The 13,921-nt window shown below is 50.7% G+C and overlaps 1 protein-coding gene across 2 annotated transcripts in view; it reads left to right on the top strand.

The window, feature by feature from the left end:
- Positions 1–4,160: 4,160 nt before the first annotated feature.
- Tshz3 (teashirt zinc finger homeobox 3) overlaps positions 4,161–13,921 on the top strand; it is a 78,225-nt gene continuing 68,464 nt past the window's right edge. Inside the window, exons 1-2 of one of the 2 annotated variants that reach the window (XM_041644898.1) lie at positions 4,161–5,344; positions 6,179–6,873. In XM_041644898.1, the coding sequence (XP_041500832.1) occupies positions 6,834–6,873 (40 nt within the window). In that variant the 5' untranslated portion in view covers positions 4,161–5,344; positions 6,179–6,833. Of the gene's footprint in view, positions 5,345–5,884; positions 5,968–6,178; positions 6,874–13,921 lie in introns of those variants that run through there. The other variant, XM_041644897.1, reaches the window with a different exon arrangement.

Genomic DNA, 13,921 nt, shown 5'->3' with positions numbered 1-13,921 from the left:
GAAAAGAATAGAGGCTTTTGCCCCTCTTTACCTGCCCCCATTCAGTGCTATGTTTGTTCTTCCCCGTTTGAGAAGTGGGAACAGTCAAACACCATCACGAATTAGGACAGAAAAGAGGAGCGATGTAGGAAGACAGAAAAGGGAACGAGATTCCTCATAGTCTGGTAAATTCCCTGGCCAGCTAATGAGATCTTCTGCTAAGAAAGGTGGGATGTTTGGTCCTCTATAACCGGGTGTTTTGACTGCTGGGACCTCTTGCTCCTTTATTCGAAGAGCCGGGGTTCAGCCCAGCATCAAGTCATTAACATCCGGGAGCTCTTGGCGCAGCACAGGAGCCAGTGGGCACCTCCTCAGCCGCATCCGCGCAAAGCTTTTCACTCCCGGCCAGAGTGAGTTCCACTGTGGCTGGCGATGGCTATCTTGAGCCCAGGTTTTGTTTGTTTTTTAAATATCCAAATGGTTTCTATAAATCTATTTCATCCAGTGGGGTTGGAGAGGGAGCTTGCAGCGATGATGTAGGAGAGATTCGGGGAAATTCCCCCTTAGAGCGCAAGTCCGCAGGTGGACCCTGACCTAAGGGAACCTCACTGGTAATTGTGCTCTTCAAATGGGCTCAATGCGGTTTCGCCCTCTTTAGACCAAAATACAAAGACTTTCTGTTTTCTTTATTTAATCTTCGGTCTCCAAAGTTTTCTGAAACTTCGGTAAACGAATGAAAAAGCATTTCGGAAGGAAAGGGAGGTATGTGAAAACATCCTTCTGAGTATGCTGGGAGGACTGTGGAGTGGGGAGGAGAGAGAAGGAATTGCCTCTCCTCTCACCCCCACAAACGGGCACAGTGGGTAACCAGGCTACCTAGCAGACACCCAGACCCTACCCCACAGTAATAATTCAGTCTCGGTCCCTCTGCTAAGTCAGGTTTAGTTTTTGTTTTATTTTTCTTTAAAAGCTTTGCTAACTGCTTGGATGGGGAATGGGGGTGCAGCGACCAGACCAGAAGGGAAGCCTGCAGACACTAGCCTTCTTGGGGTGGGGGTGGGGGACTCCATCCCGGGAATCTGTAAGCAAAGTCTTCTCTATTCCAGACCACTAGCATCCAACCTGCCCCATCCACGTCTGCATCCAGATTGATCAGCAGCGGCGAGGCAACAGGAGAAGGAAGTTCACCAATCCTTTTGCTTTCAAGTCAAAGAGTTCGGCTGAAAACCCGCAGACCATGCAGGCAAAGTTGAACCTGTGTCCCAGTGTCCCAAGGCATAAGAAATTTGCAAGCCAGACCTCATACCGCGAGAGGGTGGGGGTGTGCTGCGCGGGTGAGTCCAGTGTATGGCAGTGCTGGATATGGAAAGTGCTTCACACTTTCCAACATGATTCTTGATTTTGCATAAAACCATTCTCTTACTTTTCTTCCAAGATTGCCCCCCCCCACCCCTAGTTTCCTCCCCAGTGCATCTGACAGGGCTCTCCAGAAGCCTGGGAGAAGTAACATTAATAGACCGCCCTGATTTTCAAAGGTTTATTTCACGTCCAAACTGTAAAAGTTCTTGGGAGAATTCACAGACAAAACATCTGGTTTCTTAAAACAAAGCTACCGGAAAAAGAGAAACAAACTTCACTTCTGTGTAAAAGTACCTTTAGCAAACAATTTACTGCCCGCCAAGGGCCTGGCCCAGGCCCTACTGTTCAGCTTTAGCAGGGACTAAAAACCCAATTCCAGGCTGAGGCGTGCAGGTAGTAGGGTCCTCAGAACCTAGGGCACTTCCCAATCGCTGCCTAACCCAGAAAAGTGAGGGGGAAAAGCAGGTCCGTGAGGTTTTCCAATTACTTCAGACGGGAGAGGACCTACTTCTGGGACTCCCTATCAAGACCCACCCCTGGGTTGTTGCCAAAGGCCCATGCCAACACCAAGGCTTCCAGAGTTCTTGCCCTTCAAGGTGACACTTTCATGGACCCAGCAGGTACCCCCTTCTAAGGTCAAAGTTTAGGCCCTAGGTGTCTCTGGGACACCAGCCAACCCTAGCTTCTTAGCATTCCAGGACCTTCTTCTTGGTGGGCACTCAACTGAAGACACACCCAAGCCTTGTTTGGACCTCGGGGGCTGCCATCTAACTTCCCTCAGTGGCCACCTGGAACACAAACTTGGTTGACCCCAGGCAGTGGCCAAGCTACTACTTTCCATGATATAAGTATGAACAGCATATTGTCCTGGGGGTCAGCCACTTGCTCCTCCAAACACCTGTATGGAGTCATGTTGTAATTGATAATACCCTACCTTCAAGGGGTTCGGGTTAGCCTAAGTGGATGAGACCTATGGAAAAAACAAGTCCTAGGAATTGGAAACCCAGGGCTCAAAATTGATAAAGCTTGGTAAGGATGTCTAACCCTCCATCTAGACAACTCTCTTTGGAAGACATCTGCAGATGTTCCCCATCAGGAGATAGTGGACTACCCTGTCTTCACTGGGTCTAAGTTGCAGTCTTGGTGATCAGGATTACCTTCTTGGCTGCAGGGAAAGTGAAGCTAATAATATGACCACCCAATTTCAAGGTGAGTCTCCTGACCGAGATGCCAGCTCACGGTTTCCACCATGGGCATTTGCCATTGGGTGTTTAGGTGAGTTGTTCCACTTCCTTCAGCTCTTTCTTCCTCATTCTCTTTCAGGGGCTTACGAAATTATTCTCGGAAGTGCGGCATCTCGAGCTAGAAGTATCTGACTTAGATTACAACCCAGCACAATTCAAAGTGGATCAGAGGTTCCTAGGTACTTGGAAGGAGACTGAATGCCTGTTGTTCTTTTAAAAAATAACCGAGCTTCTATAAAGACTGGGGTAAACGATTTCTACTGTAGTATATCCTTTACAGAATTCTCTCTTCTCCATCATGCGCGGGCTTTTCCGCCCTCTAGTAGAGTGTGAAAACAGCTGGACCGCTGTGTGTGGAGCCTAGATCCTGCAGCACAGGCTACTTTCCCCAGTGTGCCTACCAAACCCTTCCTGGCCTTTTCCAGAACTCAGCAAACCTTGGCGCTCCCCCGAATGCGGCTCTTTTCCCCTTCGGAATTCCCTAACCGCGACATGAACTGCCGAAAAAGCTGCTTGCCGGCGGGACAGACAACAGAAATATTTACAATAATAATAAAGTCAGGTCAAATGCCAGGTAGACTTCATTCAGACGTCATAGGACTAGGAACCTGCACATACCCATCCCCTGAAGTTCTCAGAGCAAACAGAAGGCCTTGGGGAGGACCAGACTCATCAGGGACACCTGTGTGTGTGTGTATTTACCATCTGGGCAGTTGCAGAAGGAGCGGGAAGCTAAGAAGTACATAAGGGAGAACTAGAAACTGTAGCCCAGGTAGCCAGGAACTACCAGCAAGCGCTGGTTTCTCAAGGTCCTGCCCTTTTTGATAATGATAAGTCCGTTACCGACCCACAGCTCCCCAGACGTCATTTCTCACTAAATGGAACCCTTCGTTTACACGGAGAGTCCATCAGTCCGCATTTCTTCCCAAACAGACCCTGGGAGCAGCAGTCAGCCCCGGTTATGCAAAGTTTTTTTGGTTTTGGTTCCCCCCTCCCCTTGGAAAGCTTGCTAAGTGCAGCGGACAAACTCCACAACCCAGCACTAGCCCAGGCTGAGGGACTTTTAAGGTCCGTATTCAGGTAGTTTCAGGGTCTATTTTGTGAGAATTTGGAGAACTTTTCTCTTTTAGTTACATCGAGTCCTGCCGCAGAAGAGAAGATAAATCCTAGTGAAATAAAAGGACTAGGTTGACCTTGCCCACTTTTCTCAGTTCCATCCCCAAAATGACCTGAAAAACTATGCACGCGTTGTGATCCCCAAGTTAAGGGTGAATAGGTGCATGTAGCTAAAAGAACTCAGCAGAAATCAGTAATCCAGGCAGTGCCAAGCCGATCGGCTCTGTGTGAGTGCCCCACCGGGCAAGGCAGTGTGGTCGCAGTGTGCACTCCGCACAGCCCGAGTTGTGCATGACAGGCTGTCGCTGCAATGTGCAGCCCATTGACACTGATGGATGCGCCAATGGTTGGACGGACAGATGTTAGGGCGGATCACACAGAGCGCGGTGCCTGAGCAGGGAGGGCTAAGCATTGGCGAGCAGGGGTGCCGGCAGGCAACAAGGGGACCGACTCTTAGGCCGCGGCGGCACGGGTTAGGGGTGCGCGGCGAAGGAACGAAGGTTGAGAGCGGCGAAGAAAAGCAAAGGGAGAGGGAAGCATCCTTTGGGTGAACTCCCAGAGCGTGTTGCCCAGCACTGTAAGCACGTCGCCGCTGGCGTGCCTAAATGGGTGCTCCGTGCTTGGAACGTAAGCCGGGACCTTCAGGGTCTGACCTCCAGCTGCAATGATCCTCCTCCAGGCCAGAGGGGTTCTGTGGCCACCAGAACCGTGAGACCAACGGCCGGGTCGGCCGACTCACCGATCCCTCGCTCGCAAGAAGCGTTACACGCCCTGGGGCCGCGTCTCACCGGCCAGGAAGAGAAGTCGCTTTGGCCTTTGCGACCCTAAGCACCAAGCGCCTAGGGTGTACCCACCCACGAGTAAGCCACACACACAGGCTGCCCGGGAGCCCGGCCTCAAGCCGCCTCGGGCTCTCGGCTCCACCCGGGATCCGTACCGGGTTAACTCAGAGAGCTCCCGCGCGCCTAGGCGCTGGAGCGGGCTTTATAGCCTGGGAGGACAGCAGCGGCACATCTGCATTCAGGCAGGCGTCTGGACCCAGCCCAAGCCCGCCGGCCGGGGGCGAGCGGAGACTTTTGATCTTACCGGTAGGGTGAGATCTTGGTCTCCAGGTCTACAAGAAAAAGAAAGCACGCGGTGAACTTTCAAAACTTGGAAAAGCAACCACAAGAAAGCATGAAAAAGAAACAGGGCTGAAGAAGGGGGAAGAGAAGAATAAGTTTAAAATAATAAGAAAACGAAGAAGAAGAAAAAGAAGAACAGCAGCAAGGAAGGAAGGCCAGGCGGCTTCCAGTGCACTCAGGCGGCTAGTCCTGGGGCGCAGGGCGCGGGCCCTCGGGTGGACTGTGGGCCTCGAGGCTCGCACTGGTGCCAGAGACCCAGCCAGAGCACCCAGATTCAGTGCTGGTCCGAGGAACTGGGGGCCCAGAGGCCACCCTAGCCACCACCGCCCAGCAGCGCCCGGAGCCCGCTGCGCCGCGGCCGCCCCATTCTCGGCCTAAGAGCTGGCCCAGGGAGACGCAATCGAGCCCGCAGCGCATCGATGCGCCGCCGCCCGCGCCGCTCGGGCTCTGGCTGCCGCTCCACCGCCGCCGCCCGAGGGTCGCCCGCGTGAATTCCAGCCCACCGGCGCCCTCACCACTAAAGTAAGTGAGTCCTCGTCACCCTGTCGCCAACGCAACCCCGCCAGCCACCTCCTTCCCTGGGCTCCTCGGCCGGGTCCGCCTGCAGCCTCTGCAACCCCAATCACCCAATCAATAATCAATCCCCTTCGTCCAGAACTGCCCCCAAACCGGGCGCGGCTGAGGCGGCCCCCTGTCCGGGGCTCACACGGGTGGGGGTTGGGCAGGGGATCCCGAGTTTCTTCAGCCGCCCCCGTCCCGCCTTGGAACCCGCAGTTGCCATGGGTGGGGGGCGCGGCCAGGAGCCCAAGGGGGCGAGACGCGGGGAGCAGAGATTGTGATCGTCCCAAAGTCAGTAAAGGAAACTTAGAGGTGCCCCCTCCCACGCTGACCCCCGAAACACGCCTGAGAAAGTTTGCCTAAGGGGAAAAAACAGAGGGAGGTAGCCACGGTGTGTCCCAGGAGAAGAGCCCCAGGGCCCACACCCTTGGTAGCCCTGCCTCCTCTCTCTGGTGCGCCCCGGGGCCCTGGGATCTTTAAAGGGGCACCATCCCGAGCTGGGGAGCACTCCAAGGCTTTGCACGCGGCGGGTGGAGAGGAGTGCGGGCCGGGAGGGGCAGTCGGGAGCGGCCCCGGGATGAGCCCCGGTGGGGAAGGAGGGATGGGCGGGGGTTGCGGGCTCCCCCGGACGGGCTCGGCTGGGCGGGCCCCTCGCCCCTGCATGAGCGCTCGGGGCGGAGGCTGAGGGCCTGCTCTGGGTGCCTGAACTTGGGCGGGGGTCCTAGGCAGGCACCGGGGCCCGGGCTGGGGGGCCCCCGCGGGCAGGCGAGTGACACGATCATCTCCTTTTCCTTTAAGCTTGCCTGTTGCCGACGCCGCCGCTCCAGCCGCGCCGTGGGCAGAAGACTGGACCGCTGAGCCCCGGGCCGCGGCGGCGGCTGCGCCCCCCCACCCCCCCCTCGACACCTCCACCCCCGGATGCCTTGACCTCCCTGCCCGGGGGCGGGAAGCGGGGCAGGACCGGCCGGGGTCGCTCCCGGGCTCCTCCTCTCAGCCTTCTGCCCGCCTTCTCCTCCCCCTCTCCCCGCCCCCCAGCCCCGAACCCCCGCGCACCTCGTCTAGGGACGGGGCGGGGGGGGGGGGCAGGGCAACCGCTCCTCCCCGCCCCCTCCTCCTTGGGCCTCTGGAGCGATTTGTCAAACTTCCCATTCCGCCGGCAGCGTGGTCCTCCTCCTCCTCCTCCTCCTCCTCTGCCTCCTCCTCCTCCCCCCGCGCTCCTCCTTCCCCGCGCCTCCCTCGCCCGCCCTCCGTCCCTCCGCACGTTCGGGGATCGCGGCGGAGCGCAGCGAGGGGGGGGAAGCGGAGAGCCGGGGCGCAGCAGCATCCTGCGGGCGGCCGCTCTCCGGGGGGGAGGCTGCGAGCAGGCCCGCCTCGCCCCCCCCCCCCCCCGCCGCCCCTCCCTCCCTCGGCTCAGCGCGGCAGCGGCGGCGGCGGCAGTCGCGGGAGAAGCATCATGCCGAGGAGGAAGCAGCAGGCGCCCCGGCGCGCAGCAGGTACGAGCGGCTTCCCCTTCCTCCTCCAGTCCTCCTCCTCTTCCTCTGCTCGCGCCGCGCCTCCGGGCTGCCGGCCCCCGCACTGCTCGCCGCACTCCTCGCCTCTTTCTCTCCCTCTCTCTCTCCCTCTCTCTCTCTCTCTCTGCGGGCGCAGAGTAACTCCGGGAGCCCGGTAGGCTCGCGGCTTTCCTGCCGGGGTGCGCGCGCCCCCCGGTTGCCCCGCTAAGCTCTCCGCCCGACCCGCTTGCACACCCTCCTGGGGACGACCGAGCCGGGTTTGGTCCCCACCTCCGCCGCTTTGGCTGCAGCAGGCAAGGCGCTCTCCAACCCGTGTCTTTTGGTGGGGGGCGGGCGGGGTCACCTGAGTTCTTTGGGACACCTTCTGTGTTGTCCTGGGTACTATCCGGTGCCCACACGGACTAGAGCTAGCGAGGGAGTGAGCTGGCCGATCCCTCTGGCCACCTTACTGCTAATTCGATTGATTCTTCATTTATTGGGCCCAAACCGGGTACAGTGGTGGAAACCAGAGCGCACTGAGTCTGGGTATTGTCAGATGACTGTCAGGTCAGTGTTGGATGCTGACATTTCTTTTACTCATGAATGTCTTCTTACCCCCTCCCTCTCTTTCCGCTGCTGTTCTCTACCCTCTTCAAGCACTTAGTTCTGGGACATATCTCAGTACTCCCCCCCCCCTTTTTTTTTCCTCCGGGAACGTCAACTCCTGTTAGGACTGAGTTGATTTTTTTTTCTTTCTGGAAAAGAGAATCATTGAAAACAAAACAAAACGCACACATACAACATTATTTTGCAATAATGTCGGTTGGGGGTTCGTTGACTGGAAGAAGGGTTTCTGGCCGGTTGCCACCCTTGATTTGATGACTGATTGATCGCCCGTCATGCCTGTGCCTTTGATCTATTCATTCCCAATAAACATCAATAAATCACTTGCAATAGTGAGGCCAAGCTCCGTGACGTCAGGAGGGCCCTGTCAGTGCAACTTCAGGGATTTGGGGCGGCTTGCTGAGAGAGGACCACATATGGACGTGATGTATTTTGATATGAATAACACTCAGACATGCAGAGGCTCAGATGCTGCCTGAAGGGGAGGGCTACTTAGGAGTCCTTTTCTTTAGTCTGCCTCCCTTTCACTTCTCTTTTGATAGAAGAGGGGAGGGCTGAGAGAAGGGTCATCAAGTAATGTTCTGCATGCTGGTGGTACCCAGACTGGTGGTGGTGGTACCCAGGCTGCTGGTGGTGGTGATGACCATTAGATCAGCCTGACTTCCACCTCTGCTGCACTCTGGCCTGCAGTCTCTTTACCAGGGTCAGAGAGAAGGAACCATGAGATACTTCTCCCAGAAGTGTGCTGGCCTGTCCGTGTTGTGAAGAAACCTTAGGAGGGATTAAACTTGGTTTGGTGCATAGAATGAATGCGTGTTTTCCTCTGTACTCAGTGTTACCCAAATTTAGAAAGTTTGAAGATCCCAAACAGAGAGCTCACCTCCTCACTGATGCTGTCTGCTCATCCTACCTCCTCCTTTAAATTCCAGGCTTTAGCAGTGAGCTTATCTACCCAAAATAAACTCTAAAACTTTGGAGGCATCCTTTACAAAGTTGGGTAGTAGGAATGTCTTGGGCTTCTTCCAGTCTGAGATTTTTTTCTTTCCTTTTCGGGTACACATTTTTTAAGGTATCTCTGCCTCCATCCAATGAAACATATGTGGTTGCTTCTTTACTTTTCATTTTGAACTCTGTAGTGTGTCTGCACTCTTCCACCTTGCCCATATGACAAGTTTCTCAAACGTGCTGTTAGTTTGATTTCTGTTTATGTGTTTGTTCTGTTTTGTTTTTTGAAGCAACCTGTTCACTAACCTTTTTGCACTTTTAAGCCAGCCAGGAAATCTCAGGTCAGTTAAGGAAAATTCATTCTATAAAAACCTGACTGCAGGACTAATGGGAGATGGAAGAATGGCTTTGCTCTATCAAAATGACCCGTCAAAACGACTTTGTTTCATATTTGATTTAATTGTCTCTCTCCTGACAGGCACATTCATCAATAGCTTAATGGTCAATCAGAAGTTGGCAGAATGAGTGCTTTCATTCTTTCTCATACCCTGGTTTTGGATTTACTTTATCAGAATGCCTCTGCCTAATGGACGTGTGGAGGAGGGGTGCAGGATGACTGAGAAGCTCCACACAAAACCCTTCCACATTTAGGCTGCTCTGAGTCCGCACAGGCCAGTAAGTGAGCTGTGCGAGCTGCCGGTTTTGTTTTGTTTGCTTGTTTGCATGGATGGACGACTAGAACTTCTCTGTTTTCCCTCCTTTTTTTTTTTTTTTTAAGTTCCCACAGCTGCTTTGGGGACATACTGGGAGTGATGACAAATTGATTGCTTTGTCCCTATAGAGAGACAGTGGGAAAAAGAAAGATGTCTGCTGATTGGTGACTGGAAATCCTGTCCACAGCAACCTTGAGAATACTCGAGAATCCACACACACACCCCCACACACACCGAACTGAAAGGTCCGCTCAGCCATAAAAAAAGAAAAGTTGTTTTGCCAGCTTCATTAGTGTTCACCTAATTAGCTGTAAACCTGATGGATTCCTGACAGCTTTAATGATTGGAGATGACAAGCTTGACGCAGTGTCATGCAGCAGAATTAGGTTTGCAGCTAGTTTGATGTAATCAAGTTGATATTACACAGTCCTGGCTGCCTTTAGTTCTGCATTAACTCAATTTTCTGCTGCAGGTGACAAATGGGCTTTGGTACCTGGATAATCATGTCATAGGAATTAGGGCCCTTTTAATGGTCTGGGGTAGAATAACAACCACAAAGGGCCCAGAGCTGGGGAGAAGCTTGCAGATGAAGCACACAGGTGCACGCAGGCTTTCTATCTAGGCCAAATGTAACAGAGCTCCCCGAAAGGCCGAAGCAGGCTCCAAGAATCCCTGAAAAGACGGATTTCTGCAATTTAGATTTTGAAAATAGAAATTATGTATGATTGGGAGTCTTTTTTTTTTTCCTTTGCAGAGAGGGAGAATGGGAAAGAAAGAGGAGTTTCTTCACCTGCTGGACAGAAATCTAGGCAGGAGTTTGCTTCCTCGGAGCATGTACGATAAAAGGGCCAGACATTTGTACTGGAAAGATTATTGTTACCCATTGGAGCTGGGTGAGCACTGGCCAGTGTACTTTAAGCAAAATAGCCCTTATTCCTTGCTTAATATAGGGTCTTCCCCCAGCCACCGTGTTTGTTTTTAAATAAGTATTTTCAGAAAATAGCAGTGCTGAATTAGAGTAATCCGTAACAGCATGTTTTATTTTATCCACATGTATATATTTTCTGGAGGATAGATCACAGAAAATCACTGTTCGACTTTAAAAAAATCTTCAGTGAGCAAGAACTCATCAGCGACTTTTAGATTATTTTTTTTCCTTTCAAAGGAATATTCTTCTATGGTGTTCTTGAGGGGGGTAGCATTGTGATTGTGAGGGTCAGTCTTCAAGCCTCCTGACTTTTGTAAAAGGGACTAGGATCAGCTGGTGTCACTGAACTCTGTGGGCTTCCCTGGTATAGGAAGAAGGTCACTGGCATTGCCAGTGGACATGCGCATGCCTGAGAAGGGGCCCGCCTAAGATGTGGCTCACCTGGTGTGTGCCTATGACACCTTCATCAAGCTGCCTCATACTTAGGGCAGCTCCCGAAGGCAGCTTTTGCCTTTTCTCTTGGAAGCCCTGAGCACCCAGGACGACATGCCCGCATCTGCCTTGGGAATTTATTTCCTCTCAGGCCTGCCACATATTTTTCCTTTGGACAGGCAGTCTTCTCTACGGTGAGGTGGCATAGAACTGGCTATTGCTGGCCTATGTGGGGTCTTTTATTATTATTTTTTTATTCTCTCCTCATTTCCTTTGAAACCAAGGGAACTATATACATATAAAAAGAAAAAAGAAATCAAGTCTATGAAGGAAAAAACACAAGTCAAGGAACCTTCCTGTGGGCCTCTGCCTGGCAAGAGAACCTTCCAGAAATCAGATTCTGTGTCCCCACTCCATGATCCTGACAGCTGTCAGGGAGGGCTTCGGTGCACTCCAGGGCAACCCTTGATTGTGAGCGGAGGTTGTTGTCATTTTGTTCTTGGGTGTGCTTGAGTGTGAGTGAAGGTGCCAGCAGCTGATAGATCAAGTCATTCTCCTGCTCGCCTCGGAACTCTTGTGTTCTCTCTCTTTTGCTAAAGATTGGTTAGTGGACTGACGAGGATGGGAGATGACGGTGGTCAGGGCCTGGGGAGACACTGTGAAATGCAGGTGAGTGGGTAGGATGCCTACCCGTGTTTCAGTCCAAGACTGACACTTCTGCAAGGAGAAGGAACATGTTCGGTGTAGGGATCCGCTCTTGCTCTCGGGTGCTTTCTGTTTTATATGTGGGCTGCAGAGTGAGGTCTGGCTAGGCTGCAAAACAGACACGGAGAAGAGCAAGGAAGGAACTGGCGAGTGTGCTGTGGTCCTGATGCTAAAGCCTCCTTTAAGCCTATCAGGCCCTCAAGGTGCAGCCTTGTGAGCTTTCCCTCCAGGCTCAGTTTCCATTCTTACCTGCCACTGAACAACCCATGCATAGCTTTGGCCTGGTAGCTAAAAAACAAAACGTGGGGTGGTCTGTGTCTACCCTTCTGTGCCAGTATCCGGCCCACTGAAGGTGCTGGTCCTGGAAATAACATTCTGCCCTTACCTACATCCTGAGTGCAGCAAGGCCAGGCCAAACCAGGGACCCTGGGAGAGGATCCCAGTGCAGGCTCATGCTTTTCTTAACATTCTAAATGGTGGTTTCTGTGTCTGAAGGTAGAAATGAAAGGTGAATACAATATATTTTATTTGGTAACAATGGTGGAGGCTTGAACATCCAGGCAGAAAATGTGCACTTGTAATTAGACTCAATAGACAGGCAGTCATTTTTAAATTCTTTGACACCTGCATAAAATAGTCATATAATAAGATAAGATGACAATTTTATGTTAGGTTGATAAAGTGTCCTGATACATGCATTTAAATGTCTGTAAGCCTTTTTTTTTTTAAAAAAAAAATCCAGACAGATTAATTCTAGTTTCCAGTGTTTGCAGTTAGTCATTCAATTAATTTTTAAATCCTACTAAACAATGACTATGAATATATTTTTTTTTCTTCTCTTTCTGGATTTTTTTTTTTAAAACCTGCATGGTAAGAAATGGTGGACTTTGGAGCTTCCCTTTATTTTTTTTCAGCTTGTGTAAAAATTTACGTTCAGTGTGGACCTAAAAATTCAGGTCTCTGTGGCTAGAGCAAGGCGGTGTGTTCTTGGAGATAATCTTTGGGAAGACAGGAGCACCACATGGCCGCCTTAAGGCCACTTGCCTGAATGGCCGACAGACTTGAGATTCAGGAATCATTGTTGGAAGAATTATGTAGTGTAATTGACCAAATATTGAATATTTTATAAGCCCCATTTTTTTTAAAAGACATGTCTAGCACAGTACACTTGATTTGATCAGCATTTAAATTCTTTGGGTTTAATTAGCTTCGTTTCTGTAAATTTTCCCACTGTTCCAGCCTACATAGCCCACGAGATGTACTGTGGGTTAAAAAGGGCATTCCACTGAAAGTTGTATACCTTGGACTTTCTGAGCAGATCTCTACCTTCTTTTCTCGGATATGCAAAGGTGTGGTTCTTGGAGCATAATTTAAATTTATTTGGGCTTAATGATAAATTAGTAATCCATACTGTCGGGACACGTGTTATTAATTATAACCATGCTTTCTTCATCCAGAACAGCTGTTGGGGAAACAGGGGAAGTTCAGATTGTTTGGAGCAGGGAGGGGAGGACCAAACAAGGAACTCATCCACTCCTTGTCTTACTTCTTGGTCTCCTGACAATGACAATAAGGGCTCGCAGAGGACAGAGGATAGAGGAGAGGGACACTATCAATTTTCCATCGAGATGGCTAGTGGGCAATGCTCACTAAGGTACATTCTTAGAAACATAAGCTTGACGCTCCGTGCTTTTGAGTTCAGTTGGAAACCTGAGGCTAAAAGCAGGCTGGATTGGCTGGCCTCTGTCCCACCGTGTCTCTCTCTCTCTCTCTCTCTCTCTCTCTCTCTCCACACACACACACACACACACACACACACACACACCACTTTTTCTTCCTTGTCTGTGATAAACCAGAATGTCTTCTTCATAAGTCTAAGGTAGTAGAAAGCAAAATACTCCAAATTCTTGCTTGTTTCCCAAACTGGAGCCCCCTTCCTTTTAATAGAGAGTAAAGGGCTCTACATGTGAGGATTCAAATTCATTTACTTTTGATATTCTGTCCCCATCATTAAATTTAGCCCTATGTATTCAGTTTCCTCTGAGTTCTTTGAGAAATGCATGTTGCATAAAATAGGCAATTTTTAATGAACAATTTAATGTAAATGGGTTTTGAATTTAAATTAATATTAATGAAGCCTTGAGTGCATTTATTTTGCATACGTAAAGACTTGTAAGTCTTTCACCCATGTGCTTTTTTCTTTATGTAGGAACATTGGGTGGGTGAATGAACTAGCACCTTTTAAAGATTTACACTTAAAAAATATTAAATCGATTTTATGTGTCCCCTAGTGCCAACATATTATTAAGCAAAAGTGTCACTTCATTTTAAGAAAATAGCCTGATCTCCTCTGGAACCTCTCAGCTTCCAGGGCCCTGCAAGCTGCCACTGGATTGGCATTGCTGCTGGAGAAAGCCTAACCAACAATAGTTACTACAATCAAGATGTTTTCTTTCTTTGGCTTACCTCTAATGCATTATGTATCTTGGAATGATGTAATTAATTCTGTTAGATGTAATTGCTATAATCACTTTGATGTTACACATAATAAAGGTAATGTTGTAAGCATACAAAAAATATAAACACCTTATTGTAATGAACGCTAACATTTCTTCTTCCAGAGTCTGGTTTAATACGCAAGGGCTGCGAACTATTTTGGGTCACAGGTGACAATTGGTTCGAGCTGAGCTCTTTGGGATTCCGA

Source organism: Microtus oregoni, unplaced genomic scaffold, assembly GCF_018167655.1.
Source record: "Microtus oregoni isolate MIOR12 unplaced genomic scaffold, Mior012 000102F_ref0000329, whole genome shotgun sequence".
In the NCBI taxonomy this organism is placed as follows: domain Eukaryota; kingdom Metazoa; phylum Chordata; class Mammalia; order Rodentia; family Cricetidae; genus Microtus; species Microtus oregoni.
The sequence above is the reverse complement of the archived record's forward strand: the minus strand, read 5'-3'. Positions and strand labels throughout refer to the sequence as shown.